The sequence below is a fragment of the Scyliorhinus canicula genome, chromosome 1 (assembly GCF_902713615.1).
Source record: "Scyliorhinus canicula chromosome 1, sScyCan1.1, whole genome shotgun sequence".
Taxonomy (NCBI): Eukaryota; Metazoa; Chordata; class Chondrichthyes; order Carcharhiniformes; family Scyliorhinidae; genus Scyliorhinus; species Scyliorhinus canicula.
Window position 1 is genome coordinate 50446939 of NC_052146.1, and position 12344 is coordinate 50459282.

General features: G+C 48.7%; 1 protein-coding gene across 7 annotated transcripts in view; it reads left to right on the forward strand.

Moving 5' to 3' along the window:
• The first annotated feature begins 499 nt into the window (after positions 1 to 499).
• The window catches only part of sdsl (serine dehydratase-like), a 40668-nt gene continuing 28823 nt past the window's right edge, over positions 500 to 12344 (forward strand). Inside the window, exons 1-4 of one of the 7 annotated variants that reach the window (XM_038790647.1) lie at positions 500 to 694; positions 1145 to 1209; positions 6753 to 6914; positions 7015 to 7054. In XM_038790647.1, the coding sequence (XP_038646575.1) occupies positions 6756 to 6914; positions 7015 to 7054 (199 nt within the window). In that variant the 5' untranslated portion in view covers positions 500 to 694; positions 1145 to 1209; positions 6753 to 6755. The other 6 variants (XM_038790656.1, XM_038790673.1, XM_038790662.1 and 3 more) reach the window with 6 other exon arrangements.

Sequence of the window (12344 nt, forward strand, 5' to 3'; positions counted from 1 at the left end):
CAGAAACTTCTTTACTCAGGGAGGTTGAGAGGAACAGGTTCAAATGAAAAGGTAGATAAAGTTGGGTAAGAGGAGTCTCAGGTAGAACATAAACACTTGTGCAGATCAGTTGGACAGAATAACCTGTTTTTGTGCCACCTTGGGTGACTGCGTGGAGTTCCTCCCTGTGTCTGTGTGGGTTTCCTCCGGGTGCTCCGGTTTCCTCCCACAGTCCAAAGATGTGCGGGCTAGGTGGATTGGCCATGATAAATTGCCCCTTTGTGTCCAAAATGCTGGGCGGGGTAACGGGGATAGGGGCAGGAGAGCGGGCCAAGGTCGAGTGCTCTTTCAGAGGGTCGGTGCAGACTCGATGGGCCAAATGGCCTCCTTCTGCACTGCAGAGATCCTATGATTTTGTGTGTGCTGCAGACATCCCATTGGAGTCAGCATTACTTTTATTCAGCAAGTGCACAATACACTTGTGCCAGACACTTGCACAGCTCACATCCAGTTAGAACCAGTCTTCTGCAACGGCGGAGTGCAGCTTGATAAGACCCTGGGAAAATGTCAACCTTCAGTCTGCCGGGAGCTGTGAGGCGCATCGTCACCAGCAGCTAATGCTGACAGAAACAAATAATATTTAAAAATTTACTGACTGGGCAGAGGTGGTGAGATGCCAAAAATATATTGTACGAACGGTGGATCCGCGATCAGTGCAAGTAGCTTTTTTTAAGCACTTGGTTTGAACATTTTTAACAATTCCACTTAATCTTTTCCAACCTTGCTTTTTAATAAAAATCAACGGAGGTCAGTGCTATGGGGGGGCGGGGGGGAGGGGGGTCGCGCAGTGTGGCTGCTGAGGGAAGCAGCTGTCTGTGTGACGCTTGTCCCAGGAAAGCAACGTGGCTCCGGGATGTCACCCAGCGCGGGGCGGGGGGAGTGCCGGGTCTGGGGGGAGGGGGCTGCCGGGGTCTGGGGATGGGGCTGCCGGGATCTGGGGGGACGGACGCCCGGGCCTGGGGGGAGGGGCAGAGACTCAGCGGCTAAAGGTCTCGCCCATGTTAACTCAGACAGACTTTAATCTGGACCTTGAGCTCAACTCAGTTTAACATCGATCGTCACACTTTAACCGGCTTTTTCTTAAAGATCTCTCTCCATTCCACAGGTTCCTCAGACTTCAGTAAGTTAGAAGTGAGCCGATCTTCCGTGGGATAAGTCCCCAAGCTGGAGGTAGGTATTTTACTGAAAACGCAACATTTACTTTTTTTTTGTGTTAACCCAGCCTTGAGCAAGTAACGAATTGCACCCGGGCAGCTCACGGGTTGTGGGATTGTCTGGTGCGCATTTCTATTCTAGTGACCAGCCCCCTTGCTGCCAAACGTCTGAAATGGAGCAGTTTTGGATATTCCGGGGCTGACCAGAGCTCCCCACGGCACCCAGGGAGAGGAGCTCAGCCATCTTCTCCTGAACCCTTTGGCGATGCAGCAGGTACCCTGGGCAGCCTGACACCCAGAGCTGCAAATTAGCAGAAACCTGGTAAGGAGGTCGAGGACCCACACCTCAAACTGCTGTATGCGTACAACCTCAAACCACTGGGGGGTGGGGATGGGGGGTGAAACAGGACAAGAAATCCGAATGCAGAATAATGAGGGACCCTGTGATCCCCACCTCATACTCAAAGCTTAACTACATGCAGCTTGACTGCAGACCAGGGGTCGATTTTTCATCAGTGAAGTTCATACGAGACTTTTGGAGGGCCGTTGCAGTCTCGACGGGCCAAATGGCCTCCTGCACTGTAGGGATTCCATGGTTCAATGACTTCATGCAACTTTCTTCTTTGTTTAAAATCAACCTGCGTAGAAACTGCACCTAGAAATGTGCTGTATTCATGCATTAACTTTGCTGTGATGTTCAAAAAAATTGAAGTTTTATTTTAAAAGTTGTAATTAATGTCATTTTTTTCTCTCCTACATTTTCTCAAGTTTCTCTCTGCACCTTCCAGCCACATGCTGCAATCTGGGCAAGAGGGTAGGAAGCCATCCTGATAATTGGAGGTGTATTGGGACAATCCAGGGAGCCATATTATTTTTGAATATCCCATGGTTTTTTGCCATCCATTTGCAGCATGAGATTACAAATGTTCTGCAAAGTCATCAAGCCATTCCTGACAACTGCAGCTTTGAGAACAGGAGCATTATGAATTGGTGCCTCTGAGTTATGATATTGTGCATTCAAGCCTCACTCCAGAGACCTGGGCACAAGCTTAGGTGGATGTAAAAGAACCCATGACACTTCCTCAAAGAACGGCAACAATATTAGTAGCATACACTATATTGTTAAAGAAATTAGCAAATTGACAAACATTTACTCTTCACTTTAGGTCTTGTCTAGGCATTTAATGTGAATTAGATATATAAATGGTCAAGATGTTCAACATTAAATTCTCAGTGCACTAATAAATTGTACACATGACATTGCATTTGAGCTTCAATCAACCAACCTCCTTTTGTGATTACTAGCTTTGAAGTGTCTGTAATAGTTTGTAATTATGTTGTTTATTGCAATTGCATTATCTTATCTCACTCATTTAGTCTTAATTGTTCATTTTGTAAAACAAAATGAAGAATTGGATTGTTCACCATTGATGAATTGATTGAAGGTGGATCAGGGCTTGAGAATCTTCATCCCAGAGTACTTAGGACAGTGGCCGTAGAAATAGTAGATCCATTGGTGGTTATTTTCCAAAATTCTTTGGAATCTGGAATGATTTCTACAGATTGGAGGGTAGCTAATATAATCTCGCTATTTAAAAAGGGATGTCAAGAGAAAACATGGAACTATAGACCAGTGAGCCTAATGTCGGTGGTAGGGAAGTTGATAGAATCCATTATCAAGGATTTCATAGCACAGCAATTGGGAAGCAGTGCTTTAATCGGACAAAATCAGCATGGATTTATGAAAAGGAAATCCCGCATGACAAATTTACTAGAATTCTTTGAAGATTTTTGAAGGGCAGCACGGTAGCATGGTGGTTAGCATAAATGCTTCACAGCTCCAGGGTCCCAGCTGGGTCACTGTCTGTGCGGAGTCTGCACGTCCTCCCCGTGTGTGCGTGGGTTTCCTCCGGGTGCTCCGGTTTCCTCCCACAGTCCAAAGATGTGCGGGTTAGGTGGATTGGCCATGCTAAATTGCCCGTAGTGTCCTAAAAAGTAAGGTTAAGGGGGGGGTTGTTGGGTTACGGGTATAGGGTGGATACGTGTGTTTGAGTAGGGTGATCATTGCTCGGCACAACATCGAGAGCCGAAGGGCCTGTTCTGTGCTGTACTATTCTATGTTCTATTTAACTAGTAGAGTTGACGAGGGAGAACTGGTAGGTACGGTTTATTTAGACTTTGACAAGGTCTCACATAGCAGATTACCATGTAAAGTTAAAATGCATGGGATTGCGGGTAGTGTCTTGAGATGGAAAGAAAGCTGGTTAGCAGACAGGAAGCAAAAAGTTGGAATAAATGGGTCTTTTCCCGATTAGCAGGCAGTGACTCGTGGGGTACCGCAGGGATCTGCTAGGACTCCATCTGTTCACATTATATATTAATGATTTGAATGAGGGAACTAAATGTATGGGGCGGTATTCTCCCCCCCCCCCCATGCTGGGTGGGAGAATCGTCGGGGCCGCGCGAATCGTGCCACGCCGCCCTGAACCCCGCACGTGATTCTCCCACCCCCCTGAAACCAGCGCCGCGCGAGTGGCGCCGGGCCACTCGGAGAATCACGGCGAACGGCGATTCTCCGGCCCGAATGGGCCGAGTGGCTGCGCGTAAACCGCCGAGACCCGCCGGCGCCGTCCACACCTGGTCGCTTCCGGCGGGTACTCGTCGCGAAGGCTTGGGGGGCAGCCTGTGGGGGTGGGGGGGGGGGGGGGGGAAGAGAGAGGCTCCATTCCCGGGGGGGGGGGGGCCTCCGGAGTGGCCTGGTACGCGATCGGGACCAAGCGATCGGCGGGCTGGCCTCACTGTCGGCGGGCCTCCTTTCTTCCGCCGGCGAGCCTGGATCCATCCACCATGTTTGTGCGGGGCGGCCTGGGGGAGGACGGCCACCGCACATGCGCTAGTTGGTGCCGGCTGAACTGCGCCTCGTCTTTTGCACGCCGCCGGGTCTCTGATGCCGCGCCGAGGCCCCGCCCCCATAAATCACGCGACGCACCTGCTAGCTCCATGGAGGGGGGACAATAGGGGTCTGGGAACGGCGCCGACGCCGGAGTAAAACACTCCGGTTTTTGCTCCGGTGTTGGCACATAGACTCCCGTTGGGAGAATCCCGCCCATGATCTCCAAATTTGCAGATGATACAAAGTTGGATGGGAGGGTGAGCTGTAAGGAAGATGAAGAGATGCTTCAGCAGGATTTGGACAGGCTGTGTGAGTGGGCATATGCATGGCAGATGCAGCATAATGTGGATAAATGTGAGGTTATCCACTTCAGTCGCAAAAATAGGATGGCAGATTAATTGAATGGGCGTAAATAAAGAGACGTGGATACGCAACCTTGGTGTCCTCATGCATCAGTCACAAAGTAAGCGCGCAGGTACAGCAGGCTGTAAAGACTATGTTGGCCTTCACAGTGAGAGGATTTGAGTATAGGAATAGAGATATTTTACTGCAATTGTATCTGGACTGGTGAGGCCACACCTGGAGTATTGTGTGCAGTTTTGGTGTTCTTTTTTTAAAAAATATTTTTGTTCTCCTTTTTCACACTTTCTCCCAAATTTACACTCAACAACAATAAACATTAAGCAGTAACGAATACAATGTCAATGGGCACAGGGTGGCGAGGTTGCTCTCCATCCCAACAGGATCCGTCTTCGGGCGATCAATGAGGCGAAGGGTACAACATCTGCTTCCGCACCTGTTTCCAACCCCGGCTGGTCCGACACCCCGAATATGGCGTCCCGAGGGCCCGGGGTCAGTTTCCCGTGCACCACTTTAGCGATTACCCTATAAACCTCCTTCCAGTAATCCTCCAGCTTTGGGCAGGATCAAAACATATGAATGTGATTCGCGCCCCTCCCCCCCCCGCAACGTTCACACACATCTTCTACTCCCTCAAAGAGGCGGCTCATCCTCGCCCTTGTAAGGTGTGCTCTATATACCACCTTCAGCTGTATCAGCCCCAACCTCGCGCACGAGGTGGAGGAGTTCACTCTCCGGGGCATCTCACACCAGAACCTGTCCTCCATACTCTCTCCCAACTCTTCCACTTTGCTTTGATCCCTTCCAGTGGTGCCTTTTCCTCTTCCAAAATAGCCCCGTAAACCGCCGATACTACCCCCTTCTCCAGTCCCTCTGTCGTCAGCACATCCTCCAGCAATGTGGAGGCCAGTTCCACCGGGAAGCTCTGTATCTCCTTCCTCGCAAAATCTCGAACCTGGATGTATCTAAACATTTCTCCCTGCTCCAGCCCACACTTCGCTCCCAGCTCCTTCAATCCTGCAAACTGACCCGCAAGAAACAAATCTTTTAGTGTCTTAATCCCCTTCTCCTCCCATTTCCGAAAATCCCTGGCTCAAATCTGTGGTCCCCCCGAATCGGCATTTCCCTTGGCCCTGCCCCCCCAACTCGAGGTGTTGGCGAAACTGCCTCCAAATTCTCAATGAAGCTATTATTACTGGACTCCCTGAGTATTTCCCCGGGGCCATCGGGAGCGGTGCTGTTGCTAGCGCCTTCAATCCCGACGCCCTAAGCAAACTCTAGTTTTGGTGTTCTTATCTGAGGAAGGATGTTCTTGCTATGGAGGGAGTGCAGCGAAGGTTTACCGTGCTGATTTGGGGATGGCAGGACTGTCACATGAGGAGAGACTAAGTCGGTTAGGATTGTATTAATTGGAGTTTAGAAGAGTGAGAGGGGATCTCATAGAAACTTACAAAATTCTGACAGGATGAGACAGGGTAGATTCAGAAAGAATGTTCCCGATGGTGAGGCAGTCCAGAACTGGGGGTCATAGTTTGAGAATAAGATGTAAACCTTTTAGGACTGAGGTGAGGAGAAATTTCTTCACCCAGAGAGTGGTGAATCTATGGAATTCATTGCCACAGAAAGTAGTAGGGGCTGGTTTAGCACAATGGGCTAAACAGCTGGCTTGCAATGCAGAACAATGCCAGCATCGCCGGTTCAATTCCCGTACCGGCCTCCCCGAACAGGTGCCGGAATGTGGCGACTAGGGGCTTTTCACAGTAACTTCATTGAAGCCTACTCGTGACAATAAGTGATTGTTATCATTAGTTGAGGCCAAAATGTGTAATTTCAAGAAGGAGTTAGATATAGCTATTGGGGTTAAAGGGATATGGGGGGAGGGAAGACTGGATCAGGGTATTGAATTTGCTGATCAGCCATGATCAAAATGAATGGTGGAGCAGGCTCAAAGGGCCGAATGTCTCCCTGTATGTCTCATCTGGTGTACAGCTCATGTACCTTTGAGGATGCACATGTACTAAAGCCACGTACCGTTCCAAGATTGTACATGGACTGCAGCCATGTACCTTTATATGGATGCACATGGACTGCAGCCATGTACCTATATGAGAATGCCCAGTCAATTCTTGTGCCAGATATTGGGGAGGAATGTGTAACTCTTTCTCTTGCCCTTGCAATGGAAAGAAGATATACAAAAAACACAGGACGAAGATTTAATTAGAAAGGTGGAAGAATAAAAAATTCAATCAGGTACATTTGTTTGAAGAAGTCAAATTGATTAATTAATTTTAATCTTTAATTGATAGACAATGGCAATGTCAGATCAGAAGTGCTTCCATATCTGCACACCACTTCATGAAAGTCTGCCACTCTCTAAGGTGGCAGGAACAACAGTCTACATCAAGCTTGACAATGTGCAGCCAACTGGCTCCTATAAGATAAGAGGAATAGGGCATTTCTGTCAAAAGGTAAGCAGCAAGAAAATATGCAGATTAATGTCTGCTTCACGTTGGAATTTATATTCATGTCTGACATGCAAATATAAAAATCTGTACATCACTTTTTTAGGCTGCAGAGAAAGACTGCAAACATTTTGTATGCTCCTCAGGTAAGTAATAACTTACTGGTGAGTACTTCACTCTGTGTAATTGTACGAAGGCCTGTTAACATGATCAAAGCTGAATTGAATATATTCTGATTTCAGAATGTATTTAACATATGTTGTGTAGGTGTTGTTGATTAGCAGGATTCAAACTGAATACCAATGGACATGTTTAATATTTATTTAGGGTCGTGGCTCTTGGAATCAGCTTGAGAGAATTGGAAGCGTAAAGCAAAAGCAATTTACCAATTCCGCGGTACATTCACTAATAGTGACAAGTATGTGAAATAATATCCTTAAACCAGGCACTGGCTGAAATTCTTATGCCCCCAATTTCGCACTGTGGGTGGGGAGGACATTGAATTAAAATGAGTTAATCCAGAGCCAAATTTACAGTGGAGTCTGAAGTGCGATTAATAGTTATTCTACAATCGTTATCACTGGGGAATCCCTGAAAGAGAAACATTTGTGATGGAGTAAATTTGAGATTACGTTAACCTCAGCTGTCTGCATCCTAACTTGTACTAACTCCTGTCCACCCATCACGCCTGTGCTCGTTGACGTACATTGACTCCAGTTTAAGCATTGCCTTGATTTAAAAATTATTCTCTTCTTGCTTTCAAATCCTGTCATGGTCTTGCCACTCTCTGCAATCTCCTGCACCATCACAGCCCTCGCGGGATTCTCCGTCCTGCCAGTCCCGTTCTCCGGCGCAGCACACCCCCGTCGACAGTGGGACCGTCCGATCCAGCAGCCGGTCAATGGGGTTTCCTATTGTGGCCATCCCACGCTATCGGCAAACCCGCGGGCATGGGTGCACTGCCGGCAAAGCGAAGGATCTAGCCGATGGAAAATCCCATAGCTGTGCTTCTCTAATACTAGCCATTTGAGCATCCCTGAGTTTAATCAATCCACCATTAGGAGCTGTTTCTTCAACTGTCCAGGCCCTGAGCTCTGAAATTCTCTCACTAAACCTCTAACTCTTCTGGGGAGACGGTGGCATTGTGTAATGGCACTGGGCTAGTAATCTAGATGGCCAGGCTAATGTCCTAGAGGCATGGATTCAAATCACACCATGAGTAGCTGGTGAAATTTAAAATCAATTAATAAATTTGGAATTGCAAGTGGTGACCATGTTGAATATTGATTGTTCTCATCTGATTCACTAATGCCCTTTAGGGAAGGAAATCTGGCATCCGTACCTGGTTTGACCCACAGCAATATGGTTGACTGTTAACTGCCCTCTGAAATGGCCTAGCAAGCCATTCTGTTCAAGGGAAATTATGGATGGGGAACAAATGTTGCCCCATGAAAATTTTTTTTTAACTACTTTGACAAAGAGTCATCCAGACTCGAAACCTTAGCTCCCTTTTCTCTCCACAGATGCTGTCGGACCTGCTGAGATTGTGCAGTATTTTCTGTTTTTGTTTCAGATTCCAGCATCTGCAGTAATTTGCTTTTTTTTAAAAACTACTGCTTTTTGCTCAAATGTATCCTTATCAGGCATACTGCTCAATGTTGCTTTATAATGATCCTGTGTAGCACCATGAGATGTTTAATTACATTAAAGGCACTATATAAATACAAGTTGTTGGCACAATGAAGAATTCAACTTTTAATCTAGAATTAGTTAATCCAGTGTAAATTAGAAAGTGAAAAGTCCTGTCATTTGGATACTCCTCTGATCGCTGATACTATATTGTAATACTGGTGACCTGGGGTGTGATTGAACTAATTGGGAGCACAGCAAGCACATTTAGCCGCTTGTTTCCCAGCGCTCACAGTGCCTAGAAAATCATAGCTATACAACACGAGTCGCATTGTATAGGAGGCCTCAGTGGGGAACGCTTGGTGCAGTGCCAGCTGGCACTGCCACCTGGGCACCCAGAATGCCATTTTGGCACTGCCAGGGTGCCCAGGTGGCACCTGGAACCACCAGGGCACCACCCTGCCCAAAGGACTTGCAGCTGGGGGTGTCCAATCCCCTGAGAGATCCCCATGTGTGCTGTTCTGTCTGATTCCCTATTTGTGAAGACCAGTACCAAACGGCGTTTGCCCAAGGTCTCCGAGGCAATGGGGATGAATCCCAAAGCCTCAGGTACCTCGGGAATCTGCGCAGTAGACTGAGACCTGCTGTCTCCCTCTAATATGCAGATTTGGCAAAAAGTGATTCCGCCCATTCATTGCAATGTCTTGCAAGATGGCGTTGGATCTCGCGAAGCGTTGTGAGCCAGATAGATCCCTGGCACTGGGTCTCCTGGCTTCTATCGCGCATGCTGCACCACGGCGAGCTGCTTCAGGACACGGCCATTGGATTGCGCCCGAAGTGTCATTTTAAGCGAGTTTGGTGGGGTGTTTCCTGCTGCCTTCTCGGGTGAGATCCAAACCTGGAATCACTCATACTTAGTTGTTTCTTTGGGTCTTGGGGAGATTCTCCCCAGTCTAGCTGAGGTAGCTGAACTCACCAGCGAGACCAGCTCCTCCGAGATCGAGGTGCTATTTTGAAAGGGTGCGCCGATCTCGAAGTGAGCTTGAGCATCCCCCACACTCCCCACCTATGGACCATACCACCCACCACAGACATGAGCATTACCCTCTCCCCAAGTGAGGACACCACCTATGGGGTCACTGAGGGCCCCGCCTTTCAGGCTCAACCCCCTATTGGGATTCCACCAACCTTTATGAAGCTCCTAACTCCCCTTCACCTCCCACCTTCATCTCTCCTTTCATTGGCATGGTCCCACTCAGGCCCCGATCCTTGGCATTGCCACCTTGGAATACAGGTTCCGTGGCACTGCCAGCTTGGCATCCCGTGCTCCTGGCAGTGTCAACCAGGTACCTTGGAAATGTCAGGTTGGCACTGCCAGGGTGCTAGGTTGGCACTGCCAGCATGCCTGGTTGCCAGGATTCTGCCCTGCCCTCTCCCCACCACCCAGGGGCTCTAATGGCCTCTGAGAATCCCGAGTAACCATCAAGCCTGGTCTCTGCTTGTGGAGAACCGCACTAATTGGCGGCCAGTGACTCCCGGGCGCTGGGTGACAGCGGCCTCAAGAAGGCTGCGCATATTTAAATGAGCCTAATAAGAACATAGGATTTGGGAGCAAAAATTGGCAATTCAGCCTTTCGAGCCTGCTCCTCCATTCAATCAGATCATGGCCATGCGGCACGGTGATGCAGTGGTTAGCACTGCTGCCTCATGGCGCTGAGGACCCGGGTTCGATCCCGACCCTGGGTCACTGTCAGTGTGGAGTTTGCACATTCTCCCCGTGTTTGCGTGGGTCTCACCCCCACAACCCAAAGATGTGCAAGGTAGGTGTATTGGCCACACTAAATTGCCCCTTAAATGGAAAACAAATGTAAAACAAAAATCAGATCATGGCCGATCTCTTTCTGGTCTCAAATCCACCTCCCTACCTTTTCCCCATATCCCTTTAACCCGTTTTAAAATCAAAAATATATCTTTCTCCTTCATGAAACCATTTAATGATTCAGATTCCGACACGCTGTGAGAAGTAGTTCCTCCTCATTTCAGTTCTAAATCTACTGACTCTCAATCTATATATGTGACCGCTCATTCTAGATTGCCCTACTAGGAGGAACATTTGGTCCATGCTTACTTTGTCAATTCCTTTTAGTGTTTTACTTGTGGTCAGCTGTGCTTGATGTGGAGTCGCGTCCCTCAAGCTTTCAGCCCCCAGCCCCCCAAGGGCGACAGTGGTTAGTACTGTTGCCTCACGGCACCGAGGACCCAGATTCGATCCTGGGCCTGGGTGACTGTCCGTGTGGAGGTTTCACATTCTCCCCGTGCCTGCGTGGGTCTTACCCCCACAACCTAATCATGTGCAGGGGAGGTGGATTGGCCGTGCTAATTTGCCCCTTAATTGGAAATTTAAATAAAAATGATAAGCCCCCGGCGACAGACCAGCAAACCGTCCCAGGAATTTCTAGCTATGGAAACAGTGCACCATGAGGTGCAAGAAGAGGATGGAATTGAAATAGAAATACACAGACTTGCTCTGATAGCTTACTTGCTAAGGGCTCTATGCTGTATGATATTTGAATTGTACAGACTTGGCAGGGTTTAATTGCTTGCTGGTTGAATAGTGGCAGGGGAACATTACAGGTGGTCTCAGCCCCATTGTCACTTAACTGCAGCACACTTTCCAACAGGAATCATTTTGACTGTGCCTTGCAGTGAAAAGCCAGAGTGTTTTCTTTTCGGTCTCCTCCCTAAGCATGTGAGACAATTTAAGTGCTGAGAGACACTCTCGAACTTGGGGGTCATAGCCTCAGGATAAGGGATTGACCATTTGGAAATGAGGACTGGAGACACTTTTACATTCAGGGGCTTGCGAGTCTATGAAATTCTCTACCCCATAAGGATGTTCAGTCATTGAGCATATTCATGGCTGAGACCAATAAAAGTTTTGGGATGGAACGGAAAAGTGGAGTTGATGTAAAAGATCAGTCATGACTTTACTGAGTGGCAGTGCCTGTGCTGCTGACCCCTACTCTTATTATCCGCGGATGACGTCATCACGCATATGCGTCAAACCCGTGAATGCGCGGGCCGCCATGCCCCTCAGCCGCCCCGCGGACTGATCCTGCGGGGCGGCGGAGGAACAAATAGTGCGCGGGTATCGGACCCGCTGCCCGCGATCGGTGCCCACCGATCGCATGCCCATGCCACCCTTGGCACGGCCACACCACGGCCGTGCCAATCGGTGCCACGGTTGTCTGGGACGGCACTTTGCGGCCGTTTTCACGAACGGTGAGAGCAGGTGAGTTTGCGTTCGTGAAAACGGCCGTAAAGGCCTGGGAATTCGGCCCATCGGCCCGGCGAGCAGCGATTCGTGTCGTGGGGCGGCCATGGGTGGGGGAGAATAGCGGGAGGTCGTGAAAAATGTCGGGAAGGCCCTGCCGCTATTCTCCGACCTGTCGTGGGCAGCGGAGAATCGCGCCCACTGTTCTTTAGGGTAGAGAATTCCAAAGATTCTCAAACTTCTGAATGAAGAAATTTCTCCCCATCTCAGCCCCTTATTCTGAGATTAGGGACAGGATTCTCCCAGTGCTACGAAAGCTAGTGATTCCAAACAAATCTGTTTGATTTTAACCTGGCGTTGTAAGACTTCTTACTGTGCCCACTCCAGTCCAACGTTGGCATCTCCACATCACATCAGAGAATATAGGCCCAATCTACTTGACATTTTCTCACAGGATAACACTCTCAACCCAGGAATTGATCTCACCAACCTTCTCTATCCTTCCTTAAGTACGGAGACCAAAACTGAACTTT